The following is a 25,065-nucleotide window of genomic DNA, read 5'->3' as shown; positions in this document are numbered from 1 at the left end:
CTTCAGGTTACAGACTCCGCTAACCCAGAAATAGTAGCTCAGGTTAAGAACTTTGCTTCAGGATGAGAACAGAAATCGTGCTCCGGCGGCGCGGCGGCAGCGGGAGGCCCCATTAGCTAAAGTGGTGCTTCAGGTTAAGAACAGTTTCGGGTTAAGAACGGACCTCCAGAATGAATTAAGTACTTAACCCGAGGTACCACTGTATTGAAGCCAGAAGCTAACTGTATGAAGCACACATGTATTAGATGACTTCTGTCTTACCAGCAGTGGTAAACACTGGATAGCCCCCGTATCATGCCATTTCTAGCTTCATGAGAGGTTTTTTTTGTATGTTGCGTTGTTTATTTTTCAATATGTTTCTTTGCTTCAACATCTGCTTTAAGGTTACTGTAGTGAGGTACAGGAAAGGGGTTATTGTCATCTTACCTTTACCATGCTAGCTGAATTTGCACAGGTGCCTAAGTGTGTGTGTTTACCTTTTTACTGTTTACCTTTGTCTTGAATCTTTGCCATCGGGCCTGTGACACTTCATTGCTGTGCCTGCTTGCACTCACACAGCCAGGGCTCCTATAGAAAGTGTCTCTAAATATGTAACAGTGGCTGATTCCCCTCAGCTCTTGTTGCAGTGATGCCAAGGCTGGCTCACCTATGAAGCAGAGTATAGTAGCCGCCCAAGGTGGTGGAATCTCATGGGATGGCGTGTGGTCCCCCCCCCCCCGCCATAGGTGCCCCACCCCTGCAGTCATGTGGCAACAGCAGCTTCTGGCGAGATGTCACAAGAGTTCTGCGCAACCCCAATAAGTGAGACTTTGGGAGCGGGGGAGCGGGGCTGGAATCTTCCCGTTTCTTCTCAGGTGGCGAAATGGGATAAGTCAGGGGTCAGCAAACTTTTTCAGCAGGGGGCCGGTCCCTCAGACTTGGTGGGGGGCAGACTATATTTTTTTTTGGGGGGGGAGATGAACAAATTCCTATGCCCCACAAATAACACAAAGATGCATTTTAAATAAAAGCACACATTCTACTCATGTAAAAACGCGCTGATTCCCGGCCTGTCCATGGGCCGGATTTAGAAGGCAATTGGGCCAGATCCAGCCCCCAGGCCTTAGTTTGCCTACCTGTCAGATAAGCTGCCCCTGATTAATGCTGTTGATAAATTAGAGGACCTTGCTGATTAGCTCAAAGGCCAATCAGGTCTTCCAGATGAGATGAATGCTGTGGAATGCACAATACCAAAGCTACAGCCTTTTAAAGGAGATTCAAAGCAATTCCACATCCATTGCAAGTACCAAGCCTGCCCCACATTAAACTTGGTGAATTCCACACTTCTATCTTCAAATCTTTTCTATCATTTGGTATCTCCCAGAATACAGCCGAATGTGGGGTTGTTGTTTTTTACTTAGCCACTAACATTTTTTTAAAACTGCATGCAAAATATTAAACACATACCAAGTTAAATATATTTTTTCCTTTATTTGAAACACTTTGTTCTAAAAATTTGCTCATACTGGTTGAGAGAAATTTCTTCACATTATTTTTAGCTAGTTAACCTCCCTTTCCCTACTACTGTCATTTCCAGTCTACAGGTTTTCATTTATTTATTTTAAAAAAACAATACTCCTTGAAATCTTCTGCAGCGTACGAAACCAAAGTGTCTTTGTTATTCAGATATGACTATATCATTCATGGATTATAGTACAAATAAATTTAAAACTGGTAGTATGTAAAATAGAGTATTCATAGAATTATTTACAGCATGTAGTCATATGCTTAGAAATGATTCACTTCCAGCAGCGTGAAGACATCGGCCGTCATGCTAGCTTTCAACAAAATATTAAAAAGAGACGCTACTCATTCATACATGTTAATACCAAGGAACATGGCATATCAGACCGTATAAAAATACTTTAATTTAGATGCAAGCTCACAATTAAAACTGCTACCACAGTAGTAAAGTGTCTCATAATACTAATAGTATCTAGTCTGGAAGGCAGCTATTCCTTTCCCTTTGGCTTTAGGATGAGTCTCAGCAAGAAGTTTCTAACAAGTATTACTTTCTAATGAAATCAAAGCTGACTTGGTACAGATATGCATAATACGATGTAATCTCTTTAATTTCCAATACTCTTTACATTCCTATGTTGTTATTGACCTTTTAAAAAAATGACACCACGTGCCTAATTCCAACATGTTGTAATACTCATGTTTCCCCACTTAATTTATTGCTTAGTTAAATCTAACCAATATCACAGGCAACTATAAATGTGGCTATTCATTTATTTTGCATGAATCGCATGTTAGGCTTGTGGCCACCTTAGCTGCTTGGAAATCCTGTGACTGTGTTCTGGCAGCTGTCAGATATAAGCTCATTCATTTCGTTTTGTTTGCTTTCTTCTTTGTTCTCATGGTTAGTGTGATTTTTTGGTTTCGCTGCTCTTCTGGACCTTTTGACACAAACCTTCAGCAGCAAATAGGAGAGCTCGGCCACATTCAGCAGAATGCAAATGCCAGACACTGAAATCATGAAAATGGTAAAGACGGTCTTTTCAGTGGGACGAGAAACAAAGCAGTCCACCACATTGGGACACGGCCAAGCGCTGCATTTCAGTAGCCGAGGCATGTGATATCCCTGATACATATAGTAAAACACATACATGAAAGAAGCTTCAAAAATCAGCCTGAACAAGATGCTGGCAGTGTATGTCCACCACAAGGGACCTTCGATGTGAAATTTCTGTTTCTTTATCTCTTCTATGTCCTTATATTCACAGCTTTTATCTCCCTTTCGGAACTTCTTTTTCCTTTCGTGCCGCCTGTATGCGACATGCATTGCCACCAAGAGGGCAGGGGTGGAGACAAAGATGAGCTGGAGGGCCCAGAGTCTGATGTGGGAAATGGGGAAAAAATGATCATAGCAGACGTTTTTGCATCCTGGTTGCAGCGTATTGCACACAAAATCATCTTGCTCATCACCCCAGACTTCCTCCGCTGCAACGACAAGGATCATAATACGGAAGATGAACAGGACAGTCAACCAAATCTTTCCAATACTGGTAGAATGTTGGTTTACACCTCCTAAAATGCCCTGCAGCGTTCCCCAGTCCATGTTATCGTTTGAGTCTTTGGACCTATTATGACAAGGAGAGGATGTAAAAAAAGAAGGATTGAGATATAAAATACAACACATTAAACATAAGCTGCTCCGACACAATCATGGAAAAAAATATTTATTAACTGAAGAATGATTTAAAAAGCAAATGAATCTTCTACTAATTTCAAAGTCCCAAAATAATGTGTGCCCAGAAAATAATTCTAATTCAGCTTCTTAGATAAATACTAGTTCTGCTATAAAATATGAATGAGGGTGCTATCCTATACAAACTGACTTGAGAGTAACTCCCATGGAACTCAGCGGAACATTTTTTAGTGAACAAACTATGGATTGTGCTGTTAGTAGCATCCCATTAATGTGCACATATGGTGTGTTTTCATGATATTCTGCATCTGTTTCTTAAAACGGGCAGTTTTTGCATTTCATTACTAGGATACATGTTCCAACTAGGCATAGCCAGAGCTTGTACAGCAACTGGCACCAAAAGGGAAATTTATTCCCACTGCAAACAACATCTGCCAACAACCACAGTAGGAGAGGAAAGGTTAAGCCCTCCTTCAGGCTTGCTGCAATCCTGATCATTACACGCTCCCTCCCCCCCAACGCTGTTTAAAACCTGAACATTAAATGCAAAGATGCACTTAATGTCATGTCTAGTTTGGCCCCAAAGCTCTAACAAGCATGATTCACTGTACTCCAAGCATGGCATAGAAGCATTATTGAATTTGTAATAGGAATGGAGAGGAAATACTTAAACTCGCTGGAGAGCTTGATTTCCACACATTATCCCACTTACTTCACATCAAATTGCTATGAATTATCTGCTTAATATTCTGTTGAGAACCAATTCCATCCTCAGTGGAACAAAACAATAGCAAAGCACACACCACTGCATTAAGAGTCTAAACTACCTTTTTAACCAGGTAAATGAACACATTAGTGAGGTATGACAAGAAGTCAAGAGTGATATTCTACGTAGTCATACTAATGGTGCATTGAAATAAATGCATGTCTATTTCAAAGGGTCTACTTTGAGCAGATATCACTCTAGGAGTCTTACTGCTTTCTTTAAGCCAGAGCAGTGCACAAAGAATCAGGGCGAGGCGGGGGGGGGGGGAGACTAAATTTTCTGTGCAATTTAGATTCACCAGAAAAAGATTTATCTTTTTTACATATCCCTGCTCCAAGGGAAATGCCTCGTTCTGGCAACTGTGCATTGCAGTGATTCAAAGTTAAACTACTGGCCTTCGATTGGTGAGTAGGGTCACAGCCTGTTCTAACGTGGGTTGCAACAGCAGCACTTCACAATATAAATACATGGTAGAAAGTTAAAAAAAATATGCATGTTTGTGTTGAAGATGGATCCTGGATTTGAAAAGTTTGGAGACTACTGACCTAAACTATATACTAAACTGTTACGGACTAATCTTGGATCCGAGAGCAATAGGCAGGTAGGATCCTAGAATGCAACAACTGATTGGCCTGCTGGAGAAGACCAATCAGGCTCCAGGAGGGAAGCAGAATCAGTCAATCAGATGGGACTCATTGTGTAAATAATGTATATAAAAGCCTGAGGTTTGGGGGAAAGCTCAATCACTGTTTTACAAGCTGCAATAAAGAGCTTGAAATCACTGCAGGACTCTGAGTATATTTCATAAATTATATGTACTAACATAAAATTTAACATTCAATTCAAGATACCAAGCAAGTAATACATTATCTACAATGAGTGATTTCACACAAAATGTATTGTTGTCCTAAGTGCTTCCAGGCATGGAAAATTTAGCAACATTCAATCATTGATCTTCTACTTAAATCTGGAAGAGGACTATCAATTATGCTGCCAGACTTCAAACACACTATAGTCAACTGGGCAATCTCCCTTTTCCCAGCTCCACTGTGTGTGTGGAAAGGGTTAAATGCCCCTCTCCCTTCACTGCACAATCCTCCCATTGCAACTGGGAAGGGAGAGAAACTGATATTAAAGCAATGCTATTTGGAAATGCAAGCGCCAACAGAATAGAGTTGGCTCTAAAGAGAAGAGACAGAACATAGAGAAGGAAATGTCTAGAGCAATGTATCCATGCCATAATGAACCGAGCAGGAGCCCAAGAGGCCTTTTGCAACTGGGGAAATTGTGCAACTATTCCATTAAAGTGTTTGTTTTTTAAGTTCAGAAATTCTAAGCTCTGGCGGGAAATCCTGAAGCTGAACAGGGAACACATAACTTCAAGAAGGATGTTCTGCTTATGTTGTGAAGATGCCCTCTTAATGAGTGAACAGAACATGGTCATTCCACAGCAAGTTCAGTCTTCCACAGTAAGAAGCACTCCTAGTTTCTTATGACTTAATAAAGATCAACTCTTTACATAATAGGTTTCTGCTGGTTAGGAAGGCAACTTCCAAAATAGGAAGAATTTGTTTCAATGGATGAGTAGTAGTCTTTCTTTTTTTTAAAAGCACAAAATAATGTATGAAGAAAGAGAAAAGGCAATCAAAAACTCATGTTTTGAACTGGGAATGGTATATTTGATTTTGGATTGAGATAAAACCTTTTCTGGAGGAAACTGGCATTCATCCTGCATTCATCAAATTAGTGGAAATAACCTTCATAAAGAAAAGATATGATGAATGATTTCCATCTTATAATTTTTAAGTCATCCTGTAAGGCTGTTCCATTTCAAAGGTTCAGAGGAAGCAACACAAGTGAAAGTGAGCAACAGAATAACATTCCATTGATCTCTCTACCTGACTTAAACATGGGATAAAAGAGGCCATCACAGAGCGGTAGGTCTTACAGTGCTTTTGAAAGCTGCCAATGCTTAACTTACGATTCCATTTGTGGTCCAAAATAGTTGAATCCAGACCTTAGGTTTACGTTCTATTCCATTCATTTCTGCAGAATTAATTTCTGCATGATTATTTTTGTTTCAAATCACATTTTGTTTACAGATGGGATAGTGTAACATTATATGCAGGATGCAGTTAATTCTGATCCACGTATGTGTCATGGATACAACCTTTCATAACCCTGACTCAAGCTATGAGCACTGGGCAGGAAACGAGCTCAGCCACTTGCAAGCAAATTTGTGTGTCACACCCTTTTACCCAAGAAAGCACCAAAAATATTTTCTGCTCTGCTGGTTGAACATAATACAGCACTGCTGTTTAGAGTTAGAAGCTGCTAGACAGAGTCAAAATCTTAGATAACCAGGATTACTTAAGGGATCAAAGAAACTGAAACTTTTAGAGAGAATAGAGACCTGTTTCTGGACTCACTATTGAAAAGGCACTGTTTACACTATCTCTAGCTAATCTAGAAGATTAACTAAGCATCAAATTTAGAAACATGTTATATTTCTTGCTTACAACAGGGATAAAATAGTTATATCTGAGTATCAGTTCTGAGCTATGCTTAGATCCATTTATATATCACATGGTACTATGGGTACACCAGGGCTTGACCAACGTTTGCTCAGTAAACACATGAAGTGTGAAAAGGCATTTGTTCCCAACTACACAGTGGGCAGGTGCCAGGAAGCTACACCCAAATATGACCACCCCAATATATATATATATGTTCACTGTATCTCCTCAAGTTGTGGGACATGCTTCTTCCCTTCACATTCTACATGATTACCACAGCAGTCATTGGCCAAACATCAGTATATGAAGCTCCTTCAAAAATACACCTTAATAACACAAAAGTTAGTGGCATTTTTACAAGACATCATGTTAGGACCTGGCCACCGATATCATGAATTTCTGTTGAGCCCAGATTTGTGCCTCATTTCTTTATTAGTCTTATTGCTTTATTAAGCAATACTGAATATATACTTGGGAGACAAGAAAGATCGAGAGGTCTGCTTCCACACTATAGGAAGGTCTGTAAAGAAAATGCTGCATTCAGTGCTGGCCCAATAAAAGTTGCTGCCCAAAGCAGAGCCCAAATGGTTCCCTACCACTGGTATCTACACTGCATTCTATGAGCCAAATACAGCTGACTGGGTTTGCATGCCAGCTGACGACATGCATTAGGAACAAATAACTTTATGTCTGTCTGAGCCAGTATAAAGTTTTGAAGCAAGGTTTGTAAAATGCTTGGATATGTCATCAGTAAGGACCACTCAACTAATCCAAATAATATGGTCAATATAACACTAAGGATGTGGTCCAACGTTTCTTAGGAGAGCATCACAGGGGTCTTAGGAAGGACTGGATCAGCTCCTACATTGACAGCTCCAACGACCAACTCAGCTGACATTGGATTTGTAAAGGTGGAAGACACCAAAGGAATCCAAAGGATCCAAAACGCTCCTAGACACTTGTCAAGTCACCAAACAAAGGGGGAAATGAGACCTACTTCTGCTTTCCCATTCCTTCCCACCAGAAACAATGGGAAAGAGAATGTGCTTGTATGTGTATGTGCATACACAGTTGAAAGCCCTGCTGGCAAGAGCCCAACAGAGCTTTAGATAAGGCAGTAGAACCACCCTCCCCCAGTCTTTAGAACAGCAGCCTGAAGTTGTAATCCTATACACAATTAACTGGGGGTAAGCCCTATTGAAAATTATGGGACTTCTGAATAGACAGCTATCAGTCAGCCTCAGAAAGAAGTCTGTTGCCTTCTAGAGGCACTTCCCCACAACAGTCTATTGTGGACTTGGGCATGCAAGTTTTTCTTCAGTGTCCAAGCAACACCACCACCATCAAAATACCTGTAGAAATGGTAAATCCAGACTGAGAAAATAATATGGGACAGTATTTTGGTGAGGAATACCATTTCTTGCATGCATGAGCAGCAAGCAGACAGTTCACAGTAAACTTCTGTCCGGAAAAGCCCCTTTGTCTAGCTAGTGCAAAATATGGTATGATGGCATATAATACAAAAATTGCTCATAAAGGTTGAATGGCTTCTTCAAAGAGTTAGTATCACATATTAAAAGTCAGTCTGCTTCAGTTTAAATTGTAGTATAATCATCTTAAAAGTACCCTTTTCAGCAGTAAAAGTGGCTGGAAGAACTGCATAAAGCAGCAACCAGCAACAGCACCTGTGGATAAATACATGGTTCATCATATTGCAGTTACAGAAGACCGTGGTTGAGTTTTGTTTAGAAAACCTCCAAGCACCATCTCATATGGTAGTCAATAACGTAAGGACCAAATAAGGTAAAGATAAAGGGACCCCTGACCATTAGGTCCAGTCGTGGCTGACTCGGGGGTTGCGGCGCTCATCTCGCTTTCTTGGCTGAGGGAGCTGGCATATAGCTTCTGGGTCATGTGGCCAGCATGACTAAGCTGCTTCTGGCAAACCAGAGCAGCACACGGAAACACCGTTTACCTTCCCGCCAGAGCGGTACCTATTTATCTACTTGCACTTTGACGTGCTTTCGAATTGCTAGGTTGGCAGGAGCAGGGAATGAGCAACGGAAGCTCATCCCATTGCGGGGATTCGAACCGCCAATCTTCTGATCGGTAAGCCCTAGGCTCTGTGGTTTAACCCACAGTGCCACCCGCATCCCCCAATATAAGATACTGACTAGTGCACAATTCTAGGCCAGGAGGATTTCCTTTCTTTTTAATAATGTTTTTAATATATTTTCATGGTACAGAAGATAAATAGAAGGGTTTCCTTTCTGACAGATAAATGACCACCAAGAACTGCTTGTGGTGCCCCGCAAGACGAACGCCTCGCAAGACGAAAAACCCGCTAGACGAAAGGGTTTTCCGTTTTTGGAGGCGCTTCGCTAAACGAATTTCTCTATGGGGTTGCTTCGCAAGACGAAAAAATCTTGCGAGTTCCCGCTTTCCCCCCCCCGCCCTTTCCCTAAGCGCTAAGCCGCTTATCAGCTGTTCTGCTGATGAGCCGCTTCTCAGCTGATCGCTAAAAGCCGCTAGACCGCTAATAGCGCTAATCCGCTAAGCTGTCAATGGGCTTGCTTCGCAAGACGAAAAAACCGCTAGACGAAGAAAATCGCGGAACGGATTAATTTCGTCTTGCGAGGCACCACTGTACTTACCATGAAAATAAATAAAAACATTATTAAAAAGAAGAAAAGAAAGGAAATCCTCCTGGCCTAGAATTATCCACTAGTCAGTATCTTATATATTATACTAATCCTGGATGCTACTAGCAAATAAAATATTAACTCTTGTCAGTCTGTCAAATGATTGTCTTTACCTTTCAATTTGACTTCATCTCCGTGTATCAGATGGCTACCAGAAATCATCACAGTTACAATATGCTACCTCAATTCACACATAATGCTAAGCCATAGTGCGGTTTATTCCAATGTTCAAAGGCAATACAGGACACTAAGCACGGTTTGTTCACTTGCAACAAATCACAATGTGAAACCGTGGTTTGTTGTTCATTTCCAGACCATGGCTTCTTTTAGGAATGGTTTGGTGTTGACCAAACCAAACAGCCTTGTCCAAATTCAATAACCTTGGTTAGCTTTGCAAATATGCTGGGTTTGTTATACATAATAAAACAAAAACAAACCAATAACCCTCGACCCACAAATATTTAAAAGACTGTGGAATGTTAATCAGAGAAAGGCCTGGTTACGGAGAAAAATTGTCGCCTGGCGCATAAAGATGTGTAATGAAGGCACAAGTCAAGCCTCCCTGGGGAGAACATTCCACAAATGGGGAGCCACTGCAGAAAAGGCCCATTCTCGTGCTTTCACCCTCCAGACCTCTTGAGGAGGCACACAAAGAAGGGCCTCAAATGATTACAAGATCCAGGTCAGCTCATATGGGGAGAGGCGATCTCTTTGGGGAGAGCATAGATTTTTAAGTGATCAGCAGCATGGGATTTTTCAAATTGTGCTTGCTATGCTAGTTTTCTCTCTGTGTGTATTCTACTTTTTTATTATATTTTCACATATCCTGAAAGTAGGTGCAACTTAAGATGCCTTTGAACAGTAATGTGGACATAGTGGGTGGTGAAACCTGATGCATAATGAACAATATTAGATGGCATCCAGATTGTTGTTTTCAGTAACGGGGGTGGGCGGAATACATAGCCTGTTTGCAACAGATTTTGACTAGACTGTAAGAAGCCCACTGGGTGAGGGACACACACACACACACACACACACACACACACACAGAGCCATTAGTAAACACCAGACCCTTGGACTACTGATTAACTAAGATTGCAGAGAGAAAACGGCATTTTACTTTCTAGGTTAAGTTAAAACGTGCAAGGTACATGCACTTAAGAAACCTCCTTGTTAAATGTTTACCATTGAAGAAGTCATTCAATGTAGATTTCAGTACCTGGAGAATCTCTCAAGTACACTTGTGAGATTACAGATGGCATTCATACAACAGATAGATGAGAAATTCTAGATAACATCCATCCCCCAGAAAACTGTGGTTTCTCATCTACTACAGAAGAGGTACATGTCCACCTACTAACACAAATCCAAGTGAGATATTGTTACTTCTAGAAATGCACTTTTTTGCTGTCCTTGGTGCTCCATGCTATAGGAAGAGCAGCATCACACATTTAAAGCACATAACCTCTCCAAAGAAACCTGGGAACTGTAGTCTTTTAATGTTGCTGGGAACCGTTGCTCGGAGGGGGGGAACTGCAGATCCCAGGATTCTTTGGGGAAATTAATGTGCTTTATTTTTTATTATTAAAATTTGTATACCACCCTTCATCCAAAGATCACAAGGCAGTAATTCTTGTATCTATAAATACTAACAAAATATCCACTATGTTTCAGGTGCCATGGTGGTGAGTGGTTTGTATGTTTTAGGGATATCTGAGCTGCTACCATGCATCTCTATTTGCAACCTCTTTGAACCTTTAACAGTTTGACAAATATAAATCACTGCACAATTAAAAAACAACAGCATATGGTCAAGAAGACTGTCAAAGCTTCATTCTGAAGCAGCATCTCAGAAACTAAGAAACTTTTCGAGCCTGCCATTCATCTTAAATCCCAGAGCATTTTATTTTATAATTCACTATTTAATGTAATGTAACTTACTGTTCTTAAATACTATGTCACAATTCACATTAAAGAATGGTAAAATGTTTCTTAAAATTCTTCCTAGCCTTGCACAACAAAATAACTTATTTGAGGCATATTGGACCTGGCTTCTGAGATAGCTCAGAGTCTTTCCCTTTGCTAAAGTTGTAGATACTCCATATGATTTAGCCATGGAAACTGGACTTATTCATACCCTATTGAATTGTGAGGTTAAGGGCTGACACTGCAACCTTACATTCATTGCCTGGATAAAGGAAGCCATGGTAGTTGCCAAGTGGTTGATATTCCAGTCATGGAAGGCCAAAATTCAGCCTGGCATGGAGATACAGGTCATGGATATAGTAGACATTCTGGCAAAGGTGTAAATGGAAATAAACAGACCTGAAATTTTTAAAGAGATCTGGTTCATACCTTGAACATTTGACCACTTTAATTTGCACCTGGATCAACAAACATATTGGTAAATGTTCCTTATCCATCCTTTAATTTTTATCCTTTGCATGATGAATGGGAAAAGTGAAGAAAGAAAGAGAGAGGCAAAAATATTGGGCTAGGAAGCTGTGCTTAAGTCCATTTAGTTCAATATTGTCTAGGTTGATGGGCAGCAGTTCTTCAGGGTTTCAGAAAGAAGTCTTTTCTAGCCATACCTGGAGCTGCCAGAGATTGAAACTGGAACTTTATGTATGTAAAGCATTTGCTGTGCCATAAGCTAGGGTCTTTCCCTGCTTCGTATTCTAAAGATTTAAAAAGGATACTTTTCAAAATGTTAACTTAGGGCCCACTGAAATAAATATTAAAAGTTATTATTCCAGTGATTTCAATAGCACCTGTGACTAATAGTATTCTGTGTGTATGGTGGATGATTGCCCCATCCACATCAGAATGCTCAACCTGGATTAAATTGGTTAGGTTTTTTTTTTGTAAGAATAGGCAATGGTTCCCATCCAGGGACACTACTAACAAGAAGTGTCCCTGGATGGGAACCAAAGACTAGTTGCCCATTACAGCAAATTTTGTAGAAATAGGCAGGGGAAAATATCTATAAGATGGGCAGGTAACAGATTAATTTGAGCAAGTTATGTTAGTGTTTGTGCAAAAGCGTGTAATTACTCAGAACTCTTTTTCAGACATACCCAACTTAGCAATTCCTTTATTGTTCTATGTTCTGTGATGTCCAAATGGAAAATTGTACAATAATGCCTTAGCTACTAGTCTCTCAGAGCAAAACTATATGTTATCTGGGCAAATGTGTTACTTGACCAGAGGTCACTGGAAGCAGTAGGACTAGAGCTATAACTGTTTCCATTTCCAGACAATGCATGTATTTTTGTAAACTAAGAAATCTTTAATAAAAAACAATAAAAAACCCATAACTGTTTCTATTTACTACATCACACTACTGATGCAGTTGCATTTTGTAGCTTAAAATTTTAAGTATTTAAGATCTATCAACTGCCTTTCTACAAAGAAAACATGATACTATTTTATTCTTGTTATCTGTATCACTTCCATTAATCACAGTGACCAAGAAACACACACACTTTTAATTTACTGATCAATAATGTGTTAGAGCATAGGTTATGTTGGACCTGTGACAGAAACTCCCAGAAAGGAATCTAATGATTTTACAAACTAAAGTCTGTTTCATCTTCATGTGAGGCTTTTGTAAAAAAACAAAACCAGACTAGGTGTGTCACAAATTAACTTTAATTACTTCTGCCTTTATTTATTTTGCTGGATGGTTTGGGTATGTCATATACAGCTAGAAGAACTACACATTTACGGTAATTGGCTGCAAGTTAACAACAGAATAAGGAAATCCCCATGACTGCCCAATGTGATGTGCACTCCTTGTGATACTAGGCAGGAGAATACGGCAAAAGCTTTTATACTCTATAGAGAACCCTATGCAGAACTCTTAAACATAAATGAGTACATTGCCAAGCCATCTGAACAGGTGGTGGAAGGAAGAAAAGCAGCGAGGGAGCCAGTTAAGATTTATAGAAAAGTTTTGCAGAACACCCCATTGCTCTTTACTTCAGTGGAGAAAGTTAATTAAATAAATATCTACAATAATTGTACTCCACACAGACACCAAAATTGGGTTAAGATGCTGAACAGCATCTTTCTGCTGGAGCCATCAATAGAACATTTCTGAACATTTGGCTCTCCAGAAGTTGCTGAACTACAGTTCCTATTATCCTTAGCTTTTGAGCATGCTTGGTGGGGCTGATGGGAGTTTTAGTTCAACAACATCTGGAGTGCCAAATATTATCCACACTTGGATTGGAATCACAATTACACCACCAAAACAGATAGATAGAGCTGTCAGTATGCTTGAAGGAAGTGATTTATTTATATTTGTATCTCATAATTTCTCTAATAATCTCAAAGCAATATTTTAAACAAGAACCCAGACAGGCTTGAGCTTTTTGCTGCTTTTCTGGATCAGAGCTAATGATCTGCCAAAAACTGATCAATGAGGCAGGGGCTATAGAGAGATTTGAATTCATATCTTTCCAAGTCCAAAAGCTTAAATATGTTATATATGTAGCATGCTATCAAATGTATCAAAATCACATCATCATAGGAATATGGAATAACCATACCTACATGAAGCGAAGGAAGTAATACACCATTGTAAAGGTAATTACATTATGAGGACCAAACAGAACTGAAGTAGTGGCCACAGAATCAGATGAAATTAGTGGGCAGGGTAGAAGAGTGGAAAAGAAATATGAAATAACTATTCACAACAAAACTTGCCAGATCTGTTTCTGAAGTGATGAAAAAGTAAATTAGATGCTTTTGAGTCTAGTAATCTTAAGGTGCTATTAGGTGTGTAAGTGCATTCTTGGCAAGGTCAACAGAAGTACCATTTGAGGACTAGGCAGTCCAATTTCCAAACAGTAACGACTTTAGTCTTACAATGGATATCTGAAGGAGGCATTAAGAACTCAGTTTTACAACTTTGATTAGATGATTTGTCCAAGATCTCATCATTGTATACGATAGAAGAAAACAATACACATGGACTGATTTCCATTCTTGTGCCTCTTCAAAAAAAGAAAAGAGAAATCTGATTATCTGTTAACCTATTTTTGCTCATAAACTCGTATTCTCTTTCCCTACAATTGCCATATTGATCAGCCTGGTGAGAGACCAGAAGTAAACAATGTAAAACGCAAAAGAGCAATTGAAGAAATAGATTCTACAGAAAGGCATCTTCCTGAACACCATGATTACCAAACGTGTTGCGCAAGCTGATTACAAACTAGCCATTTATTTTGTGAAGAGGCATATGGGACTCATCGCTCTCTTTATCCCGAAACTTCACAACTAAAGGAACTCCCCAGTGAGGAAGTCCCACTAAGACTATATGGAGTGGAAATCTGGAAAGGAGATGCATGAAAGGGGATTATTTCTTTCACCAAAACCCTCGGACAGTTAAAAAATAAAAATAAATCACACCCCCCCCCCAAAAGTGTGTCAAAATGGGGGAGTCTTGTGGCATCTTAAAAATTATTGTGGCAAGGGCAAATCCTCTCTTTAATTAGTCTCTTTCCTACTTGCTTGCTATGACAGACTCCTTCAGGATTATTATTTTTTTAACAAAGGAGGAAATACTTTATAAAAGAACTTGTGCTGAATAGCACCAAGCTCCATTTTGTCTACATGAAGCCAACAGCCTCCGACCATGGAGCTCCTTGGATGTCATGAATTTGCTTTGCTCTCTCTTCACCTCCCATCCCACCCCGCCTATACAAGTTAAACCCGGCTTTACCAAGTCCCACACAGGGCTCAGGCTTTCGGCTTCCCCTCTGAAAAACCCAGCACGCAACAAAACAGCAAATATTCCCTTTCTGAGCATGTGCAGAGGGCGCTTTCCCTAGTCCGTTTGGGATTAGGGGTAGGTAGCGCCTGCAGACTCTTAGGCTTAGCCATCCCACTGGAGGTTGTGAACCATTCTGTGATCTTCGGGAGAAGGGCGGCATACGAATTCCACTAAATAATTTCATTTTTAATGAAGAGTATGGCGGCGACTCGAGAGGGTCGCCCGGCTCCCCGGGGTTGGCGGCAGGCGCGCAAAGTCTCTCTCACCTGTCAGCGTCTGAGGGAAATCAAAGCCCCTGAGCGCCTCGCCGAGCGCACCATGGGCTGGAAAAGGGCGGGAAAAGCGGGCTTCGCCGGCGACGGGCTGCCCCCTCGGCGCTTCGGTGGGCGGTGGTCCGCGTCTCCTTCACTCTGGGGCCAGGCGGCAACGGCGGCAGCTCGCGGTCTCTTTCTCTCCCCCTGAGAGCGTCAAAAAGTTCTTCCCTGTTGCTTCGCCGGCGGCTTTTAACCGCGCCCCCTACCTGCCTCCCGCCCTCCTTCCCTTGACGTGCCGGGACAAGAGGAGGAGGAGGCGAGGCCTTGTCTTCAGGGAGGCGGGAAAAGGGCGCGAGGGAAGGAGAAGGAGAAGGAGAAGAGCGGGCAGGAGCGAGAGGAGCCTCTCTCAGGGTCGAGAGACGACGCCGAGTGGAGGGAGCCGGGCAAGGCCTCTCTCAGCCCCGGCGCCCTTCAGGTGTCCCTGGACGGCGGTTGCCGTCACCCCCGACCGCGATGGTGCATGGCGGGCACCCGGTTGGGGAAGTCAGCGCTCTCGACACCCTTCCCCCCTTTTTTTTGCTGGGGCAAAATCGGCTATTCAATGGTAGAATCTCCAACTACATACCCAAAACATCCAAACTGCAGCAGCGGGTAGAGTTAGGACATTTTATTAGAGCCTCCTGAACGTCCCAAGAGGGCTTCAACCGAGTTCAGGTAATAAATGCAGGTGTGGTGGAAAACTACACGCAGAGCTGGTCTGACCATGCATGAATTAGCTATATTTGTATATCACTTTCCAGGATACAATGCTCTGGGGAACTTCTGCCCCTTCCCAGCCAGAGTTGAGCACATTTGAATCCCACAGATTACAGCAGGAGAGATCATAATAATCTTGTTTTTAATTATGCATGTGGTGCTTTTATATTGTATTTTTATGCTGTGAACCACCCTGAGATCTACAGATGAAGGGCAGAACACAAATTATAATAATATAATATAAATAGAATAGTTGGAAGAAACCCTGAGTATTATCTATTCCAGTCCCATACAGTGCCAGAATACGTAGCTGTCCCATACAGGGATCAAACTTGCAACCTTGGCATTTATGGGCACCATGTTCTAACTGACAGATCTATTCAGATCTGATTCAAGTCTATGCACAACTCCATCCCATAGCAAGACATGTTTAATTTGGTGGGAACAGGATTATTAATTAAATTGCTTAATTAATTTCAGACATTTGATTGGCTATTGCACTTATTGATGGTTAGTCATATGCTGCGTTTCAAATTGGTGTAACCTCCCCTGGGACATTAAGGTGAAGGGTGGGAAATAAAATAATAGTGGTGATGAAATAAGGAGCTTCAGTGAAAATACCTTTTGAAAACTTTGCAAATCATGTCACCACTAGACAGGCATGAACTTTGAAGAAAGGCTGTGCAAGATCAGCTGTTGGGATAGTGGAAAGAGTGCTTGTGTCATACATAACACTCCTTTTCTGCAAGGATTAGGAAGGAGAGGCAGGGCATTCTGGAAGCACTTGTGAAAGCTGGTCTCCAAGTTCATATTTCTTCATTCATGCGGGGGAAAGTGTTGTCTCCTTTCACAAATTGTGGCACAATTATTATGCCTCATAATAAAAGTCCCCTGGATGAAATCTGACATGCTCCCCAGTTCCAAACAGGGCTATTCTGTTTGGAGCTATTCTGTGCCGAAGTTATTAAGGATACCGAGAGGAAATTGCACAGGGCTACCTTGAAAGCAGATAATCTGCTGAATGGTGGTTTAAGTTGAAACACATCTGCATCAGGCAATAAGATATGCTGTTGCTATTGCTAACACATGCCAAAAAACTGTTTGAAGATAAGCTAAGTTTTCTGTGAATATACCTCACAGGAATAACTAATGTGATTTTAAATATAATTGATATCCATATCTTCGTGAGATTTTTGAAACGAATACAGCTTGCTTGAAACAAATGCAGCTAACTTCAGATAGTAAGCATTCAGCCTATTGGATAAAAAGAGAGTTGAACACCTCTCCATTCTTTGCTGTCATTGATATTGCACAGATGCAAAGGAGAAGTAATTTTATTGATTTAAATATTTATTAAATTTCTATACTGCCCTTCATCCGAAGATCACAGGGCTGTTCGTAACATCAAAATCTAAGACAAGAACACAAAATACATAATAAAAACAAAACAAACACATCTGTTCACCATTTATTTTCTAAATCACCTAGTTTGCCTTTTGAGTAACTCTAACAAACAATCGATCTGGTATATGACATCAAAGTTTGATTTGTTGCTGAAACACTGTATATTTTGATAAATAGAAGATACAACTGCTTGATCCTTTGGATCTTAGAGCACTTACAGACTCACTATTTTTGAGTGGGATTCAATCAATCAGGTTGGCAACAAGATTAGATTTGTTACAATAAGGAAAGAGATAGGGAAAATGTACTGGAAAGTATGGGGAAACACATGTTTTCAACTCAATGTCATCTAACCTGCCCACAAACAAATCAGAATGAATTCTCATTAAGTAGCAAACAGAATCTAATTTCCCTCTAAACAAATCAGGATGAGTGCTCAATAAACATGTTGGCTGGGACCACATTTAATGCTGCAGTCAGCATGTTTCACAGATAACTCTTCAAACTCAACTTTATCACCTGAAGTCAGCAAGCATTCCCCCCCCCCAAGTATATTTTTGTTTCAAGGTTAGTTTATCCAGTTTTCAGATCTCACAACTGAATTGCTTAGAAAATATTTTGTTTGTTAGAAATAAATTGCTATCTGTTTGGCTTTAAAATTCTGACTTTCCTGTATGCTATATCATTCAGTTAATAACTGATATATATTTCTCAACCTGGGATAGCTGTTATCCCAGGTTGGGATAGATTAAGAGCATGAGATTGCAAGGGGTTGGACTAGATGATCCTCACGGTCCCTTCCAACTCTACAATCCTTTGATTCTATGATTCTCTCCCTTTAGGCATCTCCATTTATCTTATGCTGCCCACCTGTACACAGCTTGGTTTAGTATTTCAGCTTGTCAAACAACAACGAATGAACAACACCCGTATTGTTCCTCTGACTCTGGAAAAGGTACATGTGTTTTTACTTGTTAAAATTACTGGCAAAAACAGATAGCCAAATGAACCAAACTAGATGGTTCCTTTTTCCTAGCTACTTTCAGACAAGACTTTTGCAAGTGATAAAAGCACTGAATCAGCATACATAGACCTCTCAATGCGAAGAACTGTTCAGACTCTCATGCTGCTTGTTGCACTGCTGATCTATACATAATAGCAGGTTCAGCACAGCAACTATGCAAAACCACAAATTGCAAACTGATGCCTCTTGATTGAGGTATGTTTCATTACCAACACAAGCACTTCTTTTTTTACTTACTCCTGCTGTTTCTGGAGGAACAACTGTTTTGAATAACTCCTACAGAACTAATGGGCTAAACCAGGCATTGGCAAACTTGGCCCTCCAGATGTTTTGGGACTACAACTCCCATCATCCCTGACCACTGGTCATGTTAGCTAGGGATTATGGAAGTTGTAGTCCCAAAACATCTGGAGGGCTGGGTTTGCCTATGCCTGGAGTAAACAATTTAGTCTTTTGCATATCTCAGAAACTCCCAAGAATTAATTAGAATCTTTTAGTTAGCTGAAAGTGTTATCTGCCTGTATCTGTGCACCCAGTAAAAGCATACAATGCTTTCTGTAAAGTTTTCTCTTTCTGTACAGATTTCCTAAACCTCCAGTGCCAGGATATATACATAGGCCGCAAGGGGTGCCATATTTTAAAACTTTTGTCTGAATTTAGTGGTCAGGTAATTTTAAGCATAGTTTAACAAACTTTACATTGATTGACTGATATGTAGATGCCAGAGAGAGGGGTGAAAGAACTGTTTTACGAAACTAGGAATGGTCATATATTCAGATTTATATGTGAATGGGGAACCTATGGCCCTCCATATGTTGTTAGACTACAGTTCCCATCAGCCCTGAACACTGGTCATGCTGAGCAGGGTTTATGGGAGTTGGGAGTCCATATTTGGAGGACAAAGCTTTCGCATTCCTGCTTTAAATGCATCACCAGTAGACTTTTAAATTGCCTTTATATATCAATAAGGAACAAGTATCTGCTTCAGTAAATGTGATATTATTTCATTCTTAATGGCCAATGGCAGCTATGTAATGGGAATATGTGTCTAGTTTAATATTCATTTGCTGTGTGTGGATGGCTATGGGATCAATCTCAATCTCATGAGATCAAGAAACCAGCTTGCTTGAGAATTAGATGCCATTCGTTAGCTACAAATAGTTTTTGTTTTTTTTAATGATGAAGCTTTAAAATACAACTCAAAGCTCCTCCTATTTACTTCTTTCTGAAAGAGGTCAGCATTCTAGACTAAGTCACACTAGTAGCTGTAATGTCAAACATGCCCCCTTGATGTTTGCTTCCAAAGGTCATTCTTGAAATAAGTTATTTAGATAAATCTTCTTGTAAATAAGAACACTTACTAAAATCTTGTATTAGTTTGATAAGAGATAAATTCCAGTTGATTAATGTGGAATGCAGAGCATCTGGTGTTAATTCTTATTTTTATAATAGTATTATAGCATATTGCAAGAGTACAAGTGTGACCTGCAACAAATGGTTGCAGTGCATTACCCAGCCTAAAATGAGAGTTCCTGTTCGGTGTTCAAGCTGCCCATCCCTTCCAAGCAGGATATTCCACTTCTCCCTATTCCATTTTCCTTTTCCAACCGTCATGCTGCATTCCATGACTACTGAACCCCTAAGGGAATTTTACTACTGCAGTGTTGTTGTTTTTTTAAGAGTCTTTGTATTTCTGAAAACCCAGAGTTCCCCTAAGCATGCTGATTTTCCTCTAGTTTTCCAATGGCCTTGCTGCCAGCGCTCCAACTTAAGCTCTATTATGAGAGCACAATATTTCAACACAGTTAGCCTTTGATGTACATGGCAAGACACACACTTGCTAAAGCAGGAAAAGAAAAACTCACTTGAGCCCTAAAATTACACCCACAGAGTCATTTCCTTTTCTGCATAATTACCACATGACAATATGAAGTGTCACAGAGGTCTCCTGTAGGTTGTTCATTAGCTATTCTAGCTCAGGCAGTAGAATCCTTAAGTTTTAAGATCTATATTAGAAGGAACAAAGGTGTCCAAACAGAGCAGAGGTGTATTTGGGGTTGCTTCATTGAAGTGAAAACCTGAGGTGGAGGAGTCCACATGTAAGGTGGAATAGAATGTTGCCATTGTGGCAGTAACTCAGTGACTTAATATTTCATCTGTTATGGTCAATTTATGCTCAATTTTTCATTTAGTGAAATGTTTAGACCACTAAACATCAAAATATCCAAGCAGTTTACATTGTGCATTGCAATAATCCAGTCTTGAGATATGAAATGCATGAACCACTATAGCTAAATTATCTCTGTCTGGGATCAGTTGTAGCTGATGTACCAGCTGAAGCTGGCAGATGACACTCTTAGCCACTGTGGTCACTTTCAGTGACAAAAATGAATATAAGAGCATGCCCCAGGCTGCAAACCTTTTCCTTCAGAGGAAATGTGACCCCACCCAGAACTGGCATATCTTCTAGATTCCTTGTGGTGTATTCAGTTCTTACAATGCTGTGAACAGCAGCAGCAGCTATCATCATCTCCTCCACCACCCACTCTTTACCAGCAGATCCCAGGACGGGTTACAACAATTTAAAAACAGTTAAAACTGAGGATAACTGAGAGTTTTGTGTATACCATCTTATGTGACAGAGCTTCAGAGGTCATTTTGTATCAGTTTGGCCAGAGCACCCTAAAATGCTCAGGGTGGGTGAAAAGCTGTCTGATAAAAGTTTATTTATTTAAAGAAGCTCCTTGCAGGTCATCTGAGATGTCAAAGGAGGCATAATGGCACAGCAGCCTACAGGAGCCTGAACAATTTTTCTGCAGGCTTCTGCTTGGAAACAAGAAAAACCAGTTGCTCATAACTTGATTCTCTGAGAAGGGTTGTGCATCAGGCCAAAAGGGATGAGTGTGGTTCCATAGCGGAATGACCTGTTTGAAGCTGAAAACATTTTATTCCCTTTGCATGCCTGCTTGCTCATCTTTGTGAAAGTCATGTATACTTCTATGGACAATTCACATAGAACTGTAACCAACAAAACCAAAGACTGTAACCAGTGATAACTGCTGAGTGTTCTATACTGATTCCTGTTGAATCCAGAAACAATCCTCAGCCAGCTGCACTGGGCTGCCTTCATAATTATACCATTCTATACCATGCTGTCTGAGCCTCCCATACCATTTGGTCATTTATTCTAACTTGTTACTCCGGATAACATTTGTCTTCCCAATCCCGAGCTAAGGATGAGAAAGGAAATGTTTTGGTTTATTTTCAGATATATTTACATCTGCATGCTGGTTATTAAGGTACACAAAATGGCTTAATATCCCTGCTCCTCCTTCCACTTTAATAAGCTCATAGTTTCTCTTAAGTCTCTCAAGTGTCCTGACTGCAGCTATCATCCATGAATGAATGGAAAGTTTTATGGGAGAGATAAGGCTGCAGCTGAGCATTATAAACGAAGCTGTTAGTTGTAGCATTAGTCCAGAACTTGGAATATCCCAGCTGATTTATCTTATGTATCTTTCAATCCATCCCTTTGTTCTCCAATTTACATAGCAACCCAGTGTGGCTGGGGGAGGGAAAATTTGAGACACAGAAAGCACCAAATCCAGAGCTATATAGAGGTCACACGCTGGGTGGATTTCCATGGCTTTTAATAAAGCCCCTTCCCATTGGTTCCATTAGGGTGGTGTAGGGAGATACTAATGCTAGCTCCAGAACCAATGTACTTCTTCCCACTACATACTCCCCCCCATTCTGGGGGCACATCAGGGAAATAGGAGGACAATTTTCTGTCATGCCGCTCCTTGGCCCCCTTGTTTTTAGAGCAAGATGTCATTTATGTGGCATCTAGGAGAGGGAGTTCTACAAAATCCTGTGATCCTGAATCACTCTCCCAGGATCCATAGGATTGTGCTTATTGGTTTAATTTCTGTCAGTTAAATTAAACCAGTTTGCTTCTAGTTGCCTCTTAATACCCACTAACTGTCATTTTAATACACTGCTCCTTATCAGATCTTTTGTTATGAGTCATTGCTGTATTTCTGTACAAAAACCAGGCCTGAATCCCAACTGCAAGGAAAATCTTAAATTACACATTTGACATTTATATGTACCCACTTTGAGGTTTTTTATGGCTGTTTGTATTGTTAGTGGTATCTAAGAACAATATCATAATAAATGATATTTATTAATGCTTCCTTTAAGTTTCATTCATACTTCCAGTAACTTCCAAAATGCTGCATCAGTGCAATCGTCTCATAACTATAGACTACTATGCATTCACCCCATTTCATTATTTGCTCTCTTTTTTCCATTCATATGCTGTTATCTTCCCTTTTGCCGTCAGCTGCACTATGTTTTTTTCTGTTGTTATCCGAGGAAGGAAAATAAATTCTTGCATAGCCCATCTAACACTACCCTTTATGAATGCTATTTATTAATGAATACATTGACTCAGATGGACAAGTAATATTTGTTCACATGTTGCAGTCCAAATTAACTACTTGCCAAATGGCATCTCTCTGTAGTGGGTATTTTTGTATATTTTATTTGCTCCTTTTTTGAGTTAGTGCTACTGTAAGCTTCTATCTTGAAACAACATTTCTTTATACTTTCTTATGCTTTACCAAGTTTGTTTCATGTTACCTAGTGGCCATTGGAGACGTTTCCATTGCTGAGCAAAGCTAAATACTAATATCATTGCACTGATGCCAGTTGATGTAACTGGTCATCACCCACTTTTAACACCCAGTCTCTTTCCTGTATATAGTATGGATTAGCAAGTACTTCCCAGTTCTGTAACCTGTAGTTATTCATACCTAGACTATGTGATTATTCATTACTGTTTATTCATGTCTATGTTGTTGCTTCATAATGGAGATTGTGTTATTTCCAAATTGTTATTTCAATGTTACTTTTTAAAAAAAATAAATAAATCACATTTTGCTAACTTTCTTCAAAACATTAGAAATCATTTCTTATCAATATAGACCAGTAGCATGTCTTGCTTAAGACTTAAGTCTGTGTGAGAAGTAGCTAACCTTCTTCGGCTGAGGGCTGCATTGCCAAACAGCCACCCCATCAATGGTCACATGCCAATGGTCGTCATGGCCAGTGTATGCACACATACATTCACCACATATGCATTCACACAGGACTTTCTCTCTATTCCCCGCTCTTTCATAAGCACACTACACATAGTATTAGGTTGAATACAACCTATGTGTGTGACTAAGAAGAAAGTTCCATCAGTGCAAGCATGACTTCTTGCCCAATGGAATGACCCCACCATACTGTTCTGGGGATTCTTCCGACCTTCTAGAGCAGATTAGGGAGGATGTCCCATTGTATTAGAGGGAATCCTTGCACTGGCTTCTCTTAGTGCGCGGAATTCCTTTAATATGACTCATACACTCAGACATGCATGCAGACACACACAACCAGAATTTGCAGCCCTCAGCTAAAGTGTCCCACAAATGACAAAGCCTCCTGCGATCTGACATCTCATAAATTAATCTCCTCTATAGCTTCAGTCGGAGGAGCTACCAGCAGCAAAGTGCCCCATGCTGCCTCATGCTCTACAATAGGTGAGATAGTAGTAGTAGGATTGCACTTGTTTACACTACTAGCCATGCCAGCAGCCTCAGAACCAGGGAGAAGGGGAAACGTTCAGTTGTGTATTCACTGCTTCTGCCTGCAACAGTGAAGGTGCACTTGGGTTGGGTGGAGGAGAAATGAAATCGTCAGTGCTGCAGCTTGCAGTTGCAGCACCTCTTGCATGTACCTCGTCCCTGGGGGCAGCTGCCAGTATGATGTACATACCTCATGATGACCAAACATAATACTGGTAATAATAGAGATAGGACTGTGGTGATGACGACAATAACATGATGAAAATGATTGTTAAATATATATGGTGTGATGCTTTGCTGCCTATAACAGTGAATGTTTGTGGGCACACAATAGCACTCAGGCAGGCACTAAGAAAGAAAGAATTTAATAATACTAGTAATAATAAGAGTACTAAATAAGGCAGACTATGCTTGGCTTCCAATACAAAATTACTTAGGTTTGATGAAGGGGTGTGTTGGATAACAGCTGTAGCACATACAGAAAGAGGCACTAAGAAATAACTAGTTTAATAATAATAACCACTTTATAATTACTTGTATAAAATAATTAAAAATCACCAGGACTACACACATATAGTGAACTAAAAGCAAAGTAATTTGCTTAGGAAAAGAGAGGATCCATTGACTTGCCTAGTAATAAGAATAAGCAAGCAATCAACAACACTTACATTCAAATTCAGTCACAATGGAACTCCCTCCTTCTCCTCACACTGGTGTTCCCATTATATGAAAAAAATAATCGCACTTTTGGCAGACACAGTGCAGCATATATATTTTTTAAAGACGGAGTCCATAAGGTCCTTAGGATGGGATCCCTACTTTAACCCAGGGCACCTCGTGCAGATCCCACATGGAGAACCCCCAAATCCCTCTGAGGCAACCTGCCCCAGTTCAAGATTCATTTGAATCCAAAGCATATGTCTAGCTCCTGAAATCTTTATAATCTTTGCAAGACTAGACATGACTAGGTGTTTGATTGTCAAGTTGCTATATCACAATTCATTCCTCTTTCAAGATAAGATCCCTTTGAACAATTCTTTC

The 25,065-nt window shown here is 40.3% G+C and overlaps 1 protein-coding gene and 1 long non-coding RNA gene across 7 annotated transcripts in view; one reads left to right on the top strand and one right to left on the bottom strand.

The window, feature by feature from the left end:
- Positions 1-1,450: 1,450 nt before the first annotated feature.
- Positions 1,451-24,904, bottom strand: LOC310843697 (gap junction beta-6 protein). 2 transcript variants are annotated; one of them, XM_083737359.1, is made up of 2 exons: positions 24,693-24,904; positions 1,451-3,125 (listed from the first exon to the last, which is right to left on the bottom strand). In XM_083737359.1, coding segments are annotated over exons 1-2 (816 nt in total). In that variant the 5' UTR covers positions 24,695-24,904; the 3' UTR covers positions 1,451-2,311. The 2 variants fall into 2 exon arrangements, with proteins under 2 accessions (XP_083593485.1, XP_083593486.1); XM_083737360.1 differs by lacking the exon at positions 24,693-24,904 and adding an exon at positions 15,223-15,384.
- LOC310843850 overlaps positions 15,571-25,065 on the top strand; it is a 55,372-nt gene continuing 45,877 nt past the window's right edge. For 4 of the 5 annotated variants that reach the window (XR_014563693.1, XR_014563694.1, XR_014563695.1 and 1 more), the window contains exons 1-2: positions 15,696-15,924; positions 18,213-18,325. This is a non-coding gene — a long non-coding RNA (uncharacterized lncRNA). Of the gene's footprint in view, positions 15,925-18,212; positions 18,326-25,065 lie in introns of all 5 variants that reach the window. The other variant, XR_014563696.1, reaches the window with a different exon arrangement.

The sequence above is a fragment of the Podarcis gaigeae genome, assembly GCF_964106915.1.
Source record: "Podarcis gaigeae genome assembly, chromosome: 4".
NCBI classification, from domain to species: domain Eukaryota; kingdom Metazoa; phylum Chordata; class Lepidosauria; order Squamata; family Lacertidae; genus Podarcis; species Podarcis gaigeae.
The sequence above is the reverse complement of the archived record's forward strand: the minus strand, read 5'-3'. Positions and strand labels throughout refer to the sequence as shown.